The 15,961-nt window shown below is 42.8% G+C and overlaps 2 protein-coding genes across 7 annotated transcripts in view; one reads left to right on the top strand and one right to left on the bottom strand.

Moving 5' to 3' along the window:
* LOC147021607 (electroneutral sodium bicarbonate exchanger 1-like) overlaps nt 1-10,024 on the bottom strand; it is a 265,236-nt gene extending 255,212 nt beyond the window's left edge. For 2 of the 4 annotated variants that reach the window (XM_085891721.1, XM_085891722.1), the window contains exon 1: nt 9,805-10,023. In XM_085891721.1, the coding sequence (XP_085747847.1) occupies nt 9,805-9,831 (27 nt within the window). In that variant the 5' untranslated portion in view covers nt 9,832-10,023. The other 2 variants (XM_085891723.1, XM_085891725.1) reach the window with 2 other exon arrangements.
* Nucleotides 9,642-15,961, top strand: part of LOC147021606 (uncharacterized) — a 119,703-nt gene continuing 113,383 nt past the window's right edge. For 2 of the 3 annotated variants that reach the window (XR_015060864.1, XR_015060863.1), the window contains exon 1: nt 9,642-9,770. Coding sequence is in view for 1 of the 3 variants with exons in the window: in XM_085891745.1 (XP_085747871.1) it covers nt 9,668-9,770 (103 nt within the window). In the remaining 2 variants the exon portion in view is untranslated. The remainder of the gene's footprint in view (nt 9,771-15,961) is intronic. The other variant, XM_085891745.1, reaches the window with a different exon arrangement.

Raw genomic sequence — 15,961 nt, 5'->3', positions numbered from 1 at the left:
GGGCGTGTAACACCCATTGTGGGCGGAGCCACGTCAAAAAAAAGCCATTTTTAGGGGGTAGTCGGATTAAAAATCTATTTTCTCCGAGGGAATTGACTGAATGGAATGGATTCTTCGGTATTTGAACAGCAAAATGAATTATCCAAAACTTGTCGTTGTCCGATTTTTCATTTTCCTCCCAAGGTCAAGGTCACAAGGTCAAAAAATTGCGAATTTTGACATAAAAATCATACGACCGCCCAAACTTTGAGAGCTCGGATGACAATATTTTTAATGCATAATCTTGAGATCATTCCCCACCTAAAGTCTTGAAACCATTTTGCTCTATCTTAAACACCTTGCCCGTGGCGCCCCCTTCAAGTTTGTTTTTACGCTGATTTCATCGAAGTATGGATAATATAATCTGAGGAGTGCGAAATGTCATATAGCCTATTTGACGTTATATTGTTCCTGGAATGTTCCAGAGGAAGTTTTCTACCAAAGGTCATAATCCTTGACCTTTGACCTTTAAGGGCCACAAAGGTCAAATTTCCAAAGTTGTGGGAATCAAACCAGGTTTTCGACCTTCTTCGATGAACTAACTCCAATAAGCTATAGCACGTATCCTGTTTCCATATTTTAATGTCCACAACACTGTTTTGTGACCTTTAAAGGTTATGCAAAGGTCAAATTTAGAAAGTTGTTGAACGAAACCGGGTTTTTGACATTTTGCAGCTAATAAACCTGTCACTCATACCACATCATGTTGATCATTTTTATAACTTGGTCAAAAATTATCACATTGTCTCATCCTTCACTTCTGAAACAATCTACATCGTCAAATACCGCTCGTGAACCATCGTCATCTTCAGACTTGTTATTATTTTATTTAATTTACCATTCCCCAAGGTCGCCCAAAATTGACGGTAAACACACAGGAAGCAGATAGCTCAAACACGTTTCCTTACCCTTTAAAGGGTTTATTTGTAAAGAAAAGTACAGGGAAGAGGACAGATGAGAGACCATCATAAAGAGTATGAACCAAGCGATCAATGGACACAGATAGGAATGCTAGTCCATTTGCCAGAGACGTAACCTTGTTGTCCTCAAAAGTGTATGGTTTTATGGTGGTTTCTTGTTCACAGGCATGCATAGACAAAATTAAGCTTGGTTGCCCGGATGGCAACCATGGGGAAATCTGTTATTTTTGCGCAAATACAAGATGGCCGTCATCGACCGGGCTGAAAATATAACTTTGAACTTAAAATTACACGAGACATCTTTTCCATATAATATTGGCACGAGGAATCGATATTTAACCTTATTTTTGTGATAATTTGTAACCAATTTTTGTAACCAATGTTCGAGTTCCTGGCAATTGTTTGTCGTGTGAGATACATTTTGAATGACAACAAGGTCACTATTCTGACAACTGGATGCTCACATACGACATTAATGCGAGTTACTAATTCATTGTTTTGTTTTTACAGATATGGCTGATTCAAGGTGCATTCTTCTCATGTGTCATGGTGGAGGGGAATTGAAGAAATTCGCTGATCAAGGGATCAAGACATTGATCTCCTGTGCCAAAGCCCATGGAGATGAAGAGCTACGTGCAAAACTACAGGACATCGTTGATGGTGGTGGTGATGCTGTTGGCATAGAATGTCACAAAGGATGCTACTGTACTTACACATCAAAACAAAAAATTGAGAGACCGTAAATCACAGAAAAGAAAAGCTGAAGATGATTGTGTTGCAGTGACAACAAGATATCACACACAGGCAACAGGCAGTGGTGCATTTGTTTACAAACGTGACTGCATTGTTTTTGTGGCAAAGAATGTTTACCTGTTGATGACAAACATCCAGAACGATGGGATCGTGTTCGTCAGTGCATGACTAAAGAACGTTTTGATAAGGAAGGTAATCCCATCCCAACTATGAAAGATGCCATCATTAATGCTGCTGAGCAACGTAATGATGAAGTAGCCAGAACGGTCAAGTTACATATTGGATATTTGGTTGATCTCACCGCGGCCAAGTGCAAATACCATGTACGCTGTTATAACAGTTTCATGACAGTCCCTAAATATGCTGATTTGCCAACTGGTGTTGCAGAAGAAAGTGCCCTAAATAACGTCATAGAGGGCATGAATTGTGACAGGTCAAAGTTGTGGAATAGCGTTGAACTGCATTCCCTGTACTGTGATCTTGGTGGCAAACTCACTCAACGTGATATGTTTAGCAAACGAACAGACTGCATGAGGAAGGACGTTATGTTAGTTTGGGTAGATGGATGTGCTACCATTGTTGGTTTCCGTGAGTCCATTGCTAACCATCTGCAAATGGTTAAAGTGGATGATGCAGATGAGAGGAGTATTGATTCTGTGGTAAGGCAGATCAACAAGGAGGCACGCTCAGTCAAGTACAACAGTGCCAATTTTGACCTCTCAGAATTTACACAAGCCAACACAATCAAGGCAACAAGCCCAACTTTACTGAGGTTGATTTCAGACTTAGTGTCTGGTGGTGAAATGACCAATAAATCTCTAAGCCTGAGCCAGTCAATTCAAAGTCATGTTACAGGTACCAGAAATCAGACAACATTAGGACTGGCTGTCAAACTACTGCACCGCCATGGCAGTTCTGATCTTCTAAAGCTCCTTCATGAACATGGGTTCACAACGTCATATGATGAGGTCCTGAGATTCAGCAAATCCGCTGCTCATTTTCTCGGTGACAATGCTCAGCTTCTCCACCAATTCATGGGTTTGAGTAGAACTGTTGGTGTGATTTTTGCCTGGTTTGATAATCTTGATCTGCAAGTGTTCACGCCTAATGGTCGGCGCACTACTCCTGTCCTCTCACATGAATTTCAGCAACCCCATCCTGTAGACATTCTTGAGTATGGGCATGCTCACCCAGGGAAGAGCGACCTTATTATCCCACGACTGTCTAAGAAAGCTGCCCAGTCTCGGACAAGCAACAGCTCATCAGGGAGCCTTCCTCTACAGCACTACACTGGGCCATCTAAAGTGAACCCCTCGGCTGTGGATGCAACCTCTGGATTCTCCTACCAAGAAGTGTGTGCCCGGCAAGCTAGTTTAGCTGCTGCACAGGAAAAGGACATGAAGTGGCTAAACACAGTCAGCACACAGGTGAACGCCATGGAATGGGGTGGGTTCAACAAACAAGAAGCATTCACCAGTCATGCAGAAAAAAAGCCAGCAAGTACCTACATGTTCAGACCCCTTATTGATGCCAAAGCTTCTCATCCAGACACTGTAGTGACTTCACTGGAGTATCTTCAAAAGTCATTGACTGATATGGGAATGACTTATGTCCACATCTCTGTGGATCTCCAACTCTACATGGTGGCTTGCCAAATCAAGTGGCATGACGTTGATCGGTTTAAAAATGTGATTCTGAAGCCTGGGATAATGCACACTGTGCAGTCCTTCTGTGGTTGCATTGGCAAACTCAAGCGTGGGCCTGGTGTTGAGACTCTCATCAGTTCAGCATTCGGGGGCCTGGCAGGAATCATGAGTGGCAAGTCCTGGGTTCGATCAATGAGAGCCTTCCGGATGGTTTCGGCTGCCCTTCTCATTTCCTTCCTCACCACCGGCCCCAAGACATTCCAGGAATTGTGCAGCTACCTTGAGACATGCAGACAGCACCCAACTGGGAAGCACTGGGTTGATAACTTCATCCAGCCTACTCTGCTTGTTCATCAACTTCTGCATAGTGAGAGGGAGGCAGACTTCCTGCTGCAACAGCTAACACTTTAACGCATGCTTCCCTACTTCTTTATTGCTGGTCACCATCACTATGCCTGTTACATCACCCATCACCTTCTGGAGATGCGCTATCTGCTGCCACCAGATGCCAAGTCAGAGCTCATATCAGGTGCTTTTGTGTGTCATCACCAGGAAGACATTTGGAATGGTGTGAGCTTTGATCAGTTCGGTGAACAAACTGCTATTAGAATTGGCAAGGGTGGCCTCAAGGGTATGACTCTTTCTCCAGAGATGGTAGCAGAGTGGATCGATTCCTTTCCTGTCACTGCCTACATCTCACATACAATGGAGCACATCTACCCTGACTCCTCAAACAAGGACAATGAAGACCAAGTGAGAGAAAAGGACACAAGAATCGGACCACGTCACAAGGAGGAGGGTAAGAAGAGGAGAGAACTTGATGCAGATGATAGGCGCCGGATTTTACTTGAATTGTCGAATGCGTCTCATCCTCTTGAGAATCACTCACATCTGTACAACATTGCCAATGGTCAAAATGCTCCCCGAGAAGCTGAAGTGAATGTTGAGGATTCCGTGGTTATAGGTCAGAAAATGGTTGCAGAGTTCCATGCATCCCTTCCTGGTGGATTCCATGCAACCATCTCATACCCCATCAAGACAATGGAGCACTTACAGAAAGGAGTGAAAATTGGGGACAAGACAATCTTTGATCTAGAAACCATCTTCCTCAGGCTGCTGACGATTGGACAGCAAAGACAAATGGAGCTAGGACCTATCTTTCAGTTTGAGCTCTGCGCAGTACCCCCCTCACTGATTGATGAATATGGGTGCTTAAGGAAAGGCAACAAAGCACCACTGGCACACAAACTCTGTGTTCAGGCACAACAGCCTCTGCAACCAGATGTTACCATTGTTGACGTGAGCCAACTTCTTTATCATATTGTCTGGCCTTTCAGGGGAACTGTGTCAGTCTTAGTTGAGTCCATCAAGACAAGGCTGTCTACCATTGCTGGTCAGAAGATCTTGATCTTTGACAAATATTATGACGTTTCTGCAAAGGACCATGAACGAGTGAGGCGTGCTGGCATTGGTTCCATCAACTATGACCTCACAATAAACACACCCCTGCCAAGTCAAGACACCATCCTGAAAAACAAGCAGAACAAGTTGCAGCTGTCCAAGGTTTTGAGTACCTATAACTTTGGTGAAGGAGTTACTGTGGAGAGCCGTAGCCATGGTGCGTTCAACCATGATGAAGCAGACATTACAATGATCTCACACCTGCTCATGGCTGCTGAATGTAATGCAAGAGTGATACGTGTCCTCTCTGATGACACTGATGTTTTTGTATTGATGGTTTACTGGGTTTACCAGTGCAACATCCAGGCCACAGTGCAGATGGAAAGGTGGGATGGAGCAATTTGGGATATCAACACCACCTGTGACCAGCTTGGCCCCAAGTGTCTGCAGCTTTTGGGAATGCACTACATCACTGGCTCAGATACCACATCATACCCATACGGCAAGGGCAAAGTGTCAGCCCTGAAGACACTGAGAGCTGGCAACTTCCCTGGTTTGTACTCCCACTTGGCGAGCTGAATGCAAGCCATGAACAGCTCATGGAAGCAGGGCGGACATTCTTCTGTGCCCTGTATGGTCAGCCAGAAGGTACCACGATGAGTGAGATGAGGTACTATATGTACACGAGGAAGTCTGGCAAGCCCCTCCAGCTCATGGCATTACCTCCAACTGAGATCAATCTCTTCCTACGTATTTTGCGTGCACATCTACAGACAGTACTTGCAAAATCAGCTGATCAGCAGGCCCCACCTGAACTTGACATTACAAAATATGGATGGGACATTAGAGATGGAATCCCAGTGCCAGCAACTTCTGCTATTCCACCAGCCCCTTTGGACCACATGGATGTTGTGCGGTGTGGATGCAAAGTAGAGGGGAAGGCCTGCAGTACTGCAAGTTGCAGTTGTCACCATGCAAAGATCTCCTGCACACTATATTGCACTTGTGGTTGCAGTGACAAGTGCTTCAACCCATACAAGACTGTGGAGGACAGTGAAAGTGAAGTGGAAGAAGGGAGTGTCGAAGCAGAACTGGAAAGAGACGAGGATACGGAAGGGGATGAGTACAATGAATGGGAATGAACAATACGTAAGTTGTCTACTAGGCTCTATGTCCTCTGTTCCTAAGATGTCCAATATGATGACATGACAATGTGTATGCTTTCTGATTATCACCATACTGTTGTGAACCATTCATGACTTCACTTTTGCATTGGTGTTGCATAATTTTCAGCAGAAAATAGTCATGGACATTTCATGTGAACCTCTATTTATTCCTGAACGTAAAAAATAACCCCCAAATTGAATTCTTCATGTCAAAATCATATGGAAAAGAGGTATTGCACAGGATTATATGTTGACCGATTAAAAACTTAGCCCCATCGTCTGACCTGTAGTGGCCATCTTGAATTTATGCAAATTACAGGAGTTCCCCAAGGTAGCCACCCCGGCAACCAACCTGAATTTTTTAATGGATCCATGTTAGTCCAAAACAATCATAAAACCATACACTTTCCACATCAACAAGGTTGACAATGGAACACATAATAACGGCAAATGGACTAATGAGGGAGCACCCAAACTTATGTGCAAGGAATAAAAATTATAACCCCAAAGGCGCCGGAACGTACGATATTGGAATGATCGACATTGGAAAATGATACTGGAAATACGACACTGATTCACACAAATAACAATGGGGCAACCGAGATCTTCGATGGCACAAAGCGACTGTATATGCAGGTTGCCGGCGCACAGGCAAAGCGCTGCTCGGGACGGGCAGTGTCACAGGAATTATCTGGTCGAAAACGGCAGAAGAAGATGATGCGGTCAAAGAGGGTAGAAGAAGATGGTGCAGTCGAAAACGGCAAAAGACGACAATGCTGTCGAAGACTAGGAGAGAAAAGATGGCGGCCAAACAGAGGTAAGGAGAGAGATGATTCATGACTTAAAGTTCAGTTCCAGCCTCCAACTCCCCAATGTGTGTCCAGCTCCAGTCCCCATGACTGTCCCGACCTCCTTCCTCCACCCATGGTCCTCTGGACCGCCCTCCATACTTCGGAACTGTCATTTCCTGCTGCGGGCCACATCATTGGTTTCCTGATCATTGTGGGGGGTCCATACTTTGGGGTGACCCCAATTAAAAAAAACTCTTCCAGTCTTCTTCCGGGCCCCAAAGCCTTTTTACTGCCATGGCTTAAACACATTGGCCAGACAGATCGTGACGGTCCTACCAAGCCGCTTCAATATTCCTTGACACTTCTAATTCCTCACCTGGCCTCACCTTACAGAAGGTCAGACATTTTACAACCTTACTGTCTATCCTGTTTATAAACTACATACGCTGCCTCCACAGTGTCACATGTAACAGACGACTTACTCTGACAGATAACTGTTACATGGAAATTTAACCGACTCAAATTACACGAAGCATACTACACTTACTACAGTCCCCCCCCCCCCCGTCCCCCACACACTTTTCACGTTACAATATATTCAGTCAACAGTTCAATACATGAAACTCAATTGTCATACAGGTAATTTTTTTAAACGACTTTCAATTTTTAACTGAATAAGTATCGCAATACAGTACACAGTGTATATGTATGTATGTGTGTATATATATATATATATATATATATATATATATATATATATATATATATATATATATATATATATATATATATATATATATATATATATATATATATATATATATATATATATATATATATATATATATATATATATATATATATATATATATATATATATATATATATATATATACACACACATATATATATATATATATATATATATATATATATATATATATATATATATATATACATATATATATATATATATATATACATATATATACACATATATATATACATATACATACATATATATACATACATATATATATATATATATACATACATATATATATATATATATATATATATATATATATATATATATATATATATATATATATATATATATATATATATATATATTAGCCTGGTGTTGGCGCAGTAGTTCGGGCAGCGACTTGGGATCCAAAAGGTCATGAGTTCAAGCCCCGTTGGGCCACTGAATTAATACACCAGGGGGTTGACTCAGCCTGTCATACTTCCGAGGTCGGCGAAATGAGCACCAGTATACTGGGCCAGTGTATACCCCGGTTAACATAGGTGTACCATATCCCTGTGTCGTAAGAGGCGACCAGGGTTGCGTCAGGAAGGGCATCCGGCGTAAAACATGTGCCAAATCACTATGCGGATCATACGGATGATCCGCTGTGGCGACCCTTAACGGGAGCAGCCGAAAGAAGAAGAAAAAGATGTATAAATATATAATGGAACAACTGGATGTCCATCCACTAACCCACGTGACTATGTCTCTTCATTAAGTATACTGTTTGAATGTCAGTTGCACCGTGACTACGTCTATTAATTATGTGCTATTGTAACGTACCTGTTAAACCTTAGACCCTTTAGACTGCTGACACTTCAGAGACCTTTGAAGACCCTTTAAGAGCCCTTACACGTTTTAGACCCTTTAGATGCTGTTGGCCATTTACATCCTTTAGACCCTTACGATTCCCTCATAACCTTAAGACTCCAAGGCACTAAACACCTTAAAGACCCTGCAGACCTTCCAGACCCCTAACACCCCATAGACCTTGTTAGACCCTTTAGAATACTAAGACCCCAAAGCCCTTTAAGATCCATAAGACTGCTGAGAACCTTTAGAACCTGAAAACCATGTGGACCCCTAATACCGCAAGATCCCTCTCAACCCCGCACACCACACAAACATCCTTGGAACGTCCCTTTTAAACGTTTAAACCCTTTAGACAGCTTAGACCCCTTAGGGCTTAGACATTTGAAGACCTTTTATACATTCAAGACCCTTTAGATTGGAAATTTACTTCCTTTCGACCCCAATATACCTTTAGACCCTATGTATCCACAAGACCATTTCAAACCCCCAAGACCTGCTAGACCCTATATTACCCACATTGGAGCCCTTAGACTCCTTGATCCTTTGGAAACATAAGAATCCCATGACCCCTTTTACCTTTAAGACCCTTTCTACACTTGACACCTTTAGACCCCCTCACCCTTTCATACGCTTTCGACCTTTACACACCTTAAGACCCGTTAAACACCTTTAAGCCACTTGGACCCTTGATCATTTGGAGCTTTTAGACCTTTTTAGACACTTTAGACCCCTTAGACATTTCCATCATTGAGAGATTAGACCCTTTCGAGTTCAGACACTAACTACTATTGGAACATACCATTTTGACCATCTCGAACCTTTGAGATGCACAGCACACAAACATACATAGTCTTGTCACAAAACACAGACTGGAGTTGTTTTCAGAAAGTACTACACAAACTAGACCCACGCACGGTAGCTACTCTGTTACTAATGAAGATCACTTAGCACCATTGAGTAAGATCATTGTCACCGGTTACATATAGACCTCAACGTTTACCTGAAAGCATTTTTGTGATCAATACATGGATTGGTATTTGGGATGACAGATCAACACACCTTGTCGACACACCAAACCCTAACCCAAACACACACACACACCTCATGGTAAACGAGTACAGCCTCAGCTTAACGTATATAAACTGCATGACGACGCAGGTTAGAAATGTATAAGTTACAATAATTAAATTTAAGCATTACAATTCTCCACTATCAACCGATATACTAATCAATCGGTCAATTCGTTTTTCCAGCCCCAAATGTCTCGTTTCGTTTTTTCTTTTCTTTATAAAGATAAATGCAATCCCAGTAGAACAACCTGAACTCAATGAAGTACAGGCTGGGGATGAACAACGAGTCCATGGAGGTCGTCCAGTCGGGTGTGATGCGGGACGGTCCCGCCGAGAGGGATTCACACTCATTGATACAAGGTACACACAGTTTACACACACACGACACACTTACAGAAGCTGTGCGGCCATCGAGCTCCATGACCGTTGCCCAAGCGACGAGGACAGAGGGAAGGCAGAGATTGTGCACAAATTAAGACGATGCCCTTGCCGCGCCCTCTGTGCGATGTCGTGCTCTGCTGGACGGCGAAGCGAGCGTCTCCACGACGCTGCCCACGCTGAGCTTGGGGAGAATAGGAGGCAGGGGAGGGAGGGATGGGAGAGAGGGAGGGATGGGAGAGAGAGAGAGAGAGAGAGAGAGAGAGAGAGAGAGAGAGAGAGGAGGCGCGTCGACCTCCTCTTACCCACAGAACCCAAAGCCGTTAAATGCCGTGCAAGGCGTTCGGTGACCGGTTGGAACCGTCATCGCCGTACGAGGCCCTAATTTATGAGCCATTTCTCTCCCTCTCATTGCACGACCTTCACTCGTTCAACTTTCACTGGGCATTGCGACCTGTCAATTAGTGAAACAGCAAAACGCATGTGCATTGGGGCACCTGCACTCACCTGTATCGGTATTCTAACGTTGATCGATATTAAAGAAGTAAAAGTGAAATTGGTGTCAATAATTCAGTGCTACGAAAATAATTTTTTCCTCTGCGACACAGGATTTCTGGGCCACCGATTTCAAATCTGTAGTCAGAATTTATCCAGCACTTCAGGTCTTCCAAAATATGTAAATGTATTGATGATACCCAGCACGCTATATTAGATACTATTTTGTTGCACATCGCCACATTGTACATCTAATATCAGTGCTTAGTAATTACTTTTACATCATATTTAAACAACAATGATTGATGTCCGTGTATAATGTGTAGTATACAAACCAAGAACATAAACAAGTTGCAGAAAAAGAAGTTAATAAAACATTAGAACATGGTGATGTTAGGAAGGGTGTAAACTTGATGGGGGAAATCCACCCCATTGTGAGTGATTCAGAAACAACACTTCAAGTTTACACTCTTCATTTCAATATAGTCAGCGTAGGCACTGTTCAGACGTGTTCAGAAGGTGTGAGATACTTGCTCTTGTGCTTGTGTGTGGAATTGGTCTCCCGTTGTAGGAACCAGCAGTCATCACCCATCATGTTTGGGTTGAACCGGCCTTGATACCTCGTTTCCATGACCGAAATGTCTTGTGGAACGTTTCCCCAAGCTCTTCCCTTACCTCACCCAGATTAGGTGGGAAGAAATTAAGATGAGAATGCAAGAAGTGCACTTTAAGAGACATCCTACAGCTCATTCGCTGATCGGCCTTTAGCATGTTGTCCACTAATTCCACATCCTATTCAGCTCCATGGTTCCCAAGAAAGTTCTGCACAACCAACACAAATGCTTCCCATGCTGCAAACTCAAGTGGGTTCGGTTTATTTTTGAACTCGGAATCACACGTCAGTTCTCGGATCTAGGGCCCAATGAAAATGCCTGCTTTGAGTTTAGTATCCGTTTTCTCTGCACCAAACTTCACTCTGAGATATTGGAAGCCATTGCCGTCGTGATCCAATGCCTTTACAAAGTTTTTTTTCATGATTGTTAGGGTTAGTTAAAAATTGTAACGCCGCATGGAACATTTTACTTAAATATTCATAGCTTGGTTAGTTTTCATCCATTTTTAAGAATTTAAGGTGCATTCTAAAGCTCTTTTTACGAGAAATAATATTCAACAACAGTTGTATTGATATAATTGAAACCAAAAATACAAAAAAAATTTTTTTTGAACACTCAAAATCACTTACCAGGGCAAGCTGCTGCAATTGGACCATGTGTATAACTCAAAATTCTGATGGGCTGAGAAAACTGACTTCAGATTCAGAATCAGCATACTCGATTTGGTCTCGAATATGTGTTTCCATCCGAGTAGCAAAATATTTGTTGTCCAGTGTAATGAACGTAAATTTTTTTTTTAATCGAATTATCAATTTCAAACTGATGATCAATGAGACTCTGTAACCTGCAGGTGTGAAGAAGAGTAATTTATTAAAAGTTTTAGTACAAACTTCACCACCTCTTTGGATATACAGTGTCATTTTATTGAAAGGTACCGTCCTTTAGACGTTCAAAATTTGCAATCAAAAGAATGCTTTTGAAATGACAAGCGGAGTTTAACTAACTTGGACCCGAGACCGTGACCAGAATTGGTAATACGCTCAATAACTCGGGTGAAAGAATAGCAAGGCCTGAATAAAGCCTATATACAGTATAAAAGATAGACGTGACCCAAAATTAACCTGGAGATTTTGATGAGCTCTCCTTGACTGGGGGTCTTTGGAGGACAAGAGGTGTCATATGTTGTTACCCTATTATTTACGTGCATGACGCATTAATTACAACTGTTGGAAAGTATCTTGGAGACATATGCACCTTCAAGATAGCTTAGACCTTTACTGCTTTACAGACCTTTTACTTTTAACCCTCAGACCCCTTGTACCTTTATAAACCTTTGACTTTACACCCTTCAGATATTCAGAACCTATACAGACCTTTGACTTTAGACCCTCAGACCCGAGACATTTTAGACCCCTTAGACCGATAGATCTTTAACTTCAGACCCTGAGACCCCATTCGACCCTTTTAGATCCTCAAAATCCCATTCGGCCCTCAATACCTGAAAGACACTTTCATCCCTCAAGACCCTCAATGACACATTATACCCGAAAGACACCAGACCCTTTAACCCTTCAGGACCCAAAAGACACTTTTGACCCTCAAGACCCCATTAGATCCTCAAGACCCTTTGCTATGAGCCTAGCCTTTCAATAACTTGGGATGAACTCTTTGAATGCACCAGGCATGCCGAGTCAAAAATAAGTTTTCTTATTCCTGAGCTTGCCTTGACCGAGACAAAACATGTCACATTTCGTGAGGTGTCATGATTTTCTACAGCAGTAATATTGCTTTCATGCATATAATATATGATCCACTCATTATTTTGTGTGGTCCCATATCGATACTAATAAATGTGTGTGTGTGTGCGTGTGTGTGTGTGTGTGTGTGTGTGTGTGTGTGTGTGTGTGTGTGTGTGTGTGTGTGTGTGTGTGTGTGTGTGTGTGTGTGTGTGTCAGGTTGTGTGTCAGGTTGTGTGTGTCAGTGTGTGTGTGTGTGTGTGTGTGTGTGTGTGTGTGTGTGTGTGTGTGTGTGTCAGTGTGTGTGTGTGTCAGGGTGTCTCCTCCATAGCTCTAAAACCATTAAACCGAGCAGCCTGAAACTTTACAAGCACACTCGGAAAACTCCAAGGAAGTGCAAGAGTGAAAATTGCGTGTTTGGGTGAATTAAAACACCCCTTTTGAAGATAATTAACGGCCATATTTAATTATATTCTTTATCAGGCCTATCCTTGGCCACTTCGCTCTCGATGGGGTCGAAAGGTATATTCAAGGTAACATCACTCGGGTCTTAAGCCACCATGTTTTCTTGCCTGCTCAACCTTGCCTTCATTGCAACAGGCTGCAACGATTTCTTTACGATAAAGTTTTTTTCCCCCCCCCCACTTTCCTCACTCATATTATCGAATGCCTGTTCATCATAGCTACAAATTGTTGTGTACATCACTTTTGTCAGTGCCATAGTTTTCAAATTAGGAGCATTTTTTTTGTATACCTTGTCGAGGCTCGTACGAGAGCGAACACAATGCACAGCAAGGGGGGCATGAGACAAGAGGGGCGGGAGTGGGAAGGACAAAACAGTGGGGAACAGGGACATTAGGAGATCTGTGGAAGGGAGAGGGATGGGGTGGGGAACAAGGGGAATAGAAGATGGACATTTCAGGGACTTTCAGGAAGGAAAGCAAGGAATTTGAAGGAGGTGGGCTTGGGTGGATTATCGGGGGAAGAAAAGATCGAGGATTTGGATGGAGGATGACAAGAGGTGGTGGTGAACAGCTATTTTGAAGGCCTTAAGGAAAGAATGGGATTGAATGGAGCGAGGGAGTTTATGCCAAAGGCAGGAAAAAAGAGGAATGAAAGAGTGAAGGTGAGCAGTGATTCGTGATTTTGGTAGTTTTACCAGAAGGGGGTTGTTGGCGGACCTTGAGCACCCTGCGGAAATGTGGTGGGGACAAATCACAAAAAGAGCAGGGGGCCAGGCTGGAGAGGAGACGGTAGAAGACAGAAAGACCACCGACCTACCTGCGGTGAGAGAGAGAGTGAGAGACCCAAAGACTCAGCCTCATCGCGGGAGATGCCAATGATCCGAAATGCCTTGGTTTCCACAGTGTGAAGCCAAGAAAGGTGAGAGGCAGGAGCACCAGCCCAGAGGGGAGAGAAGTACTCCATCAGGCTGAGGACAAAAGCTTTGTAAGTGGTCAGGAGCTCAGGTGGGCCGTGGAAGGACTTTCAACGACGGAGGATTCCCAGTCGGCGACTGGCTTTGGAGGCGAGGTTTGAAATGTGGCTCTCCCTGCTGGCAGGAGGAAGAAGAAAAGAGGAAGAAGAGGAAGAAGAAGGATCGAGAGTCATGAGTGTGCAAGGAGAAAAGTAGTTTTTTTTGGGGGGGGGGGGATTCAAGACAAGAAATAGTGTTTAGTTTGGAGGGATGGGGGACGTTGGGAAAGTAGGGAAGATAGAAATCAAAGGTAATGGAGAGAAAATACAAATAAACACGATCGACGTTGTCGACGTGGGGTAAGACAAGGTCGACGAAAACTCACAAAATAGCACGATTTTTGAAACAAAACCGAACTAGGAACACACAGTAACATGTAGGTGAGAAAATAAACAGTTAAAATTGGACAGAAAACAACCGGAAACTTAACTTTGAGATCTTCAGCAGAGAGCCCTGAAAGAGACCTGCCGACGCTCCAAACCCAGAACCGGAAGTGAACTTGGAGCGATTTCATGCATAATGACACAATTTTCCACGATCTACTCTCATGGACAAATCATAGCATATCATCCAAATATTTTTTCAGCTTTAAGGATCGGATATCGTCCGGACTAAACAAGTGTTGAAATCTGGAGTGAAATCTGATAATGTAAAGAAATAACGAATCAAATAACTAAGCCGAGATACCGATTTACTTTAAATGAGCAACAGTCCCTCCTTCCCCATGTGTATATATATATATATATATATATATATATATATATATATATATATATATATATATATATATATATATATATATATATATATATATATATATATATATATATATATATATATGTTGATACAAACAAACACGACATAATAGTGACTAAAAGCTTTTCGTGCTGTATTCTTCAGGGCAAAAATCTCAGCAAGTGAATGAGGAAGTCAAGGCGTGTGCTTTCTTCGCAGGTCTCAATAAGATAGACGCTGATTGGTTCAACCACAACGACATCACGGTTAATCCGAACGCCCATTGGTCGGATGATCATCTTCACCTCGAGCTCCCATTGGCTGGAGCAGAGTTTGTCCGTTTGAACATACATCATGTTGTTAAAACTGAATTCCACCTCCCTTGTTGCTGTGTTCATTAATTCCACGAAGGCGTGTTCCGAAATCATCGGTTGTTCCAGATCGGTGTGATACAGCAAATGTGCACATATCTCAATCAATGGTACATTCGTGAACAAGCTTTTAATACCAAAGGATGCCATGATGTTGTCCTCACTTGTCGGTGTTTTAGCTCTAATTGATTCTGCAAATGTGAAGGAATCTTTAACCACGAAATGAGAAAGTGAATCCAGTACTGGTTGCAGTACCTCTCCCAACCACTTGGCAAGTTCATGTTGTTCCGATCGCACCATGGACAGTATCGGTCTTTGAGGGATATTCTCCTTGTGAATCTTCGGCAGGCCATTCATTGTTGGACTTTGGGCTCCAACAGGTTTAATTCTGTCGTTCACCTCCTTTGATAGTTCTTCATGTTTGAAAAGCTGTAACAGTCGCTTGACGATCTGACCTTCCACCTGAGGCGTGCGATCTGAAATGAAAGCGAGAGAAGAACCTTCAGAGTGTAGGCTTTATTCCATTTGATTGAAGCCGCTTCTATGGGCACATCAGGGGATACAGGTGCAGCTAGGAGTACATAAGCAGCAATGTATACATGTGCAATTGATCACCGCAAAATAAATCAGCATAAGCACGGAGTCCGATATACTCTCCATTCTCACCATTCAACGAGCACCAAGTGAGCCGCCGCCGTAAATGACAATGCCCCAGGGACAATCCCCCCGTCCGTGCGGAATCTTG

Source organism: Eptatretus burgeri, chromosome 8 (assembly GCF_056783735.1).
Source record: "Eptatretus burgeri isolate ZD-2024b chromosome 8, Ebu_testis_v1, whole genome shotgun sequence".
NCBI classification, from domain to species: domain Eukaryota; kingdom Metazoa; phylum Chordata; class Myxini; order Myxiniformes; family Myxinidae; genus Eptatretus; species Eptatretus burgeri.
Note: the sequence above shows the minus strand (reverse complement) of the source record. Positions and strands in the feature narration are given on the sequence as shown.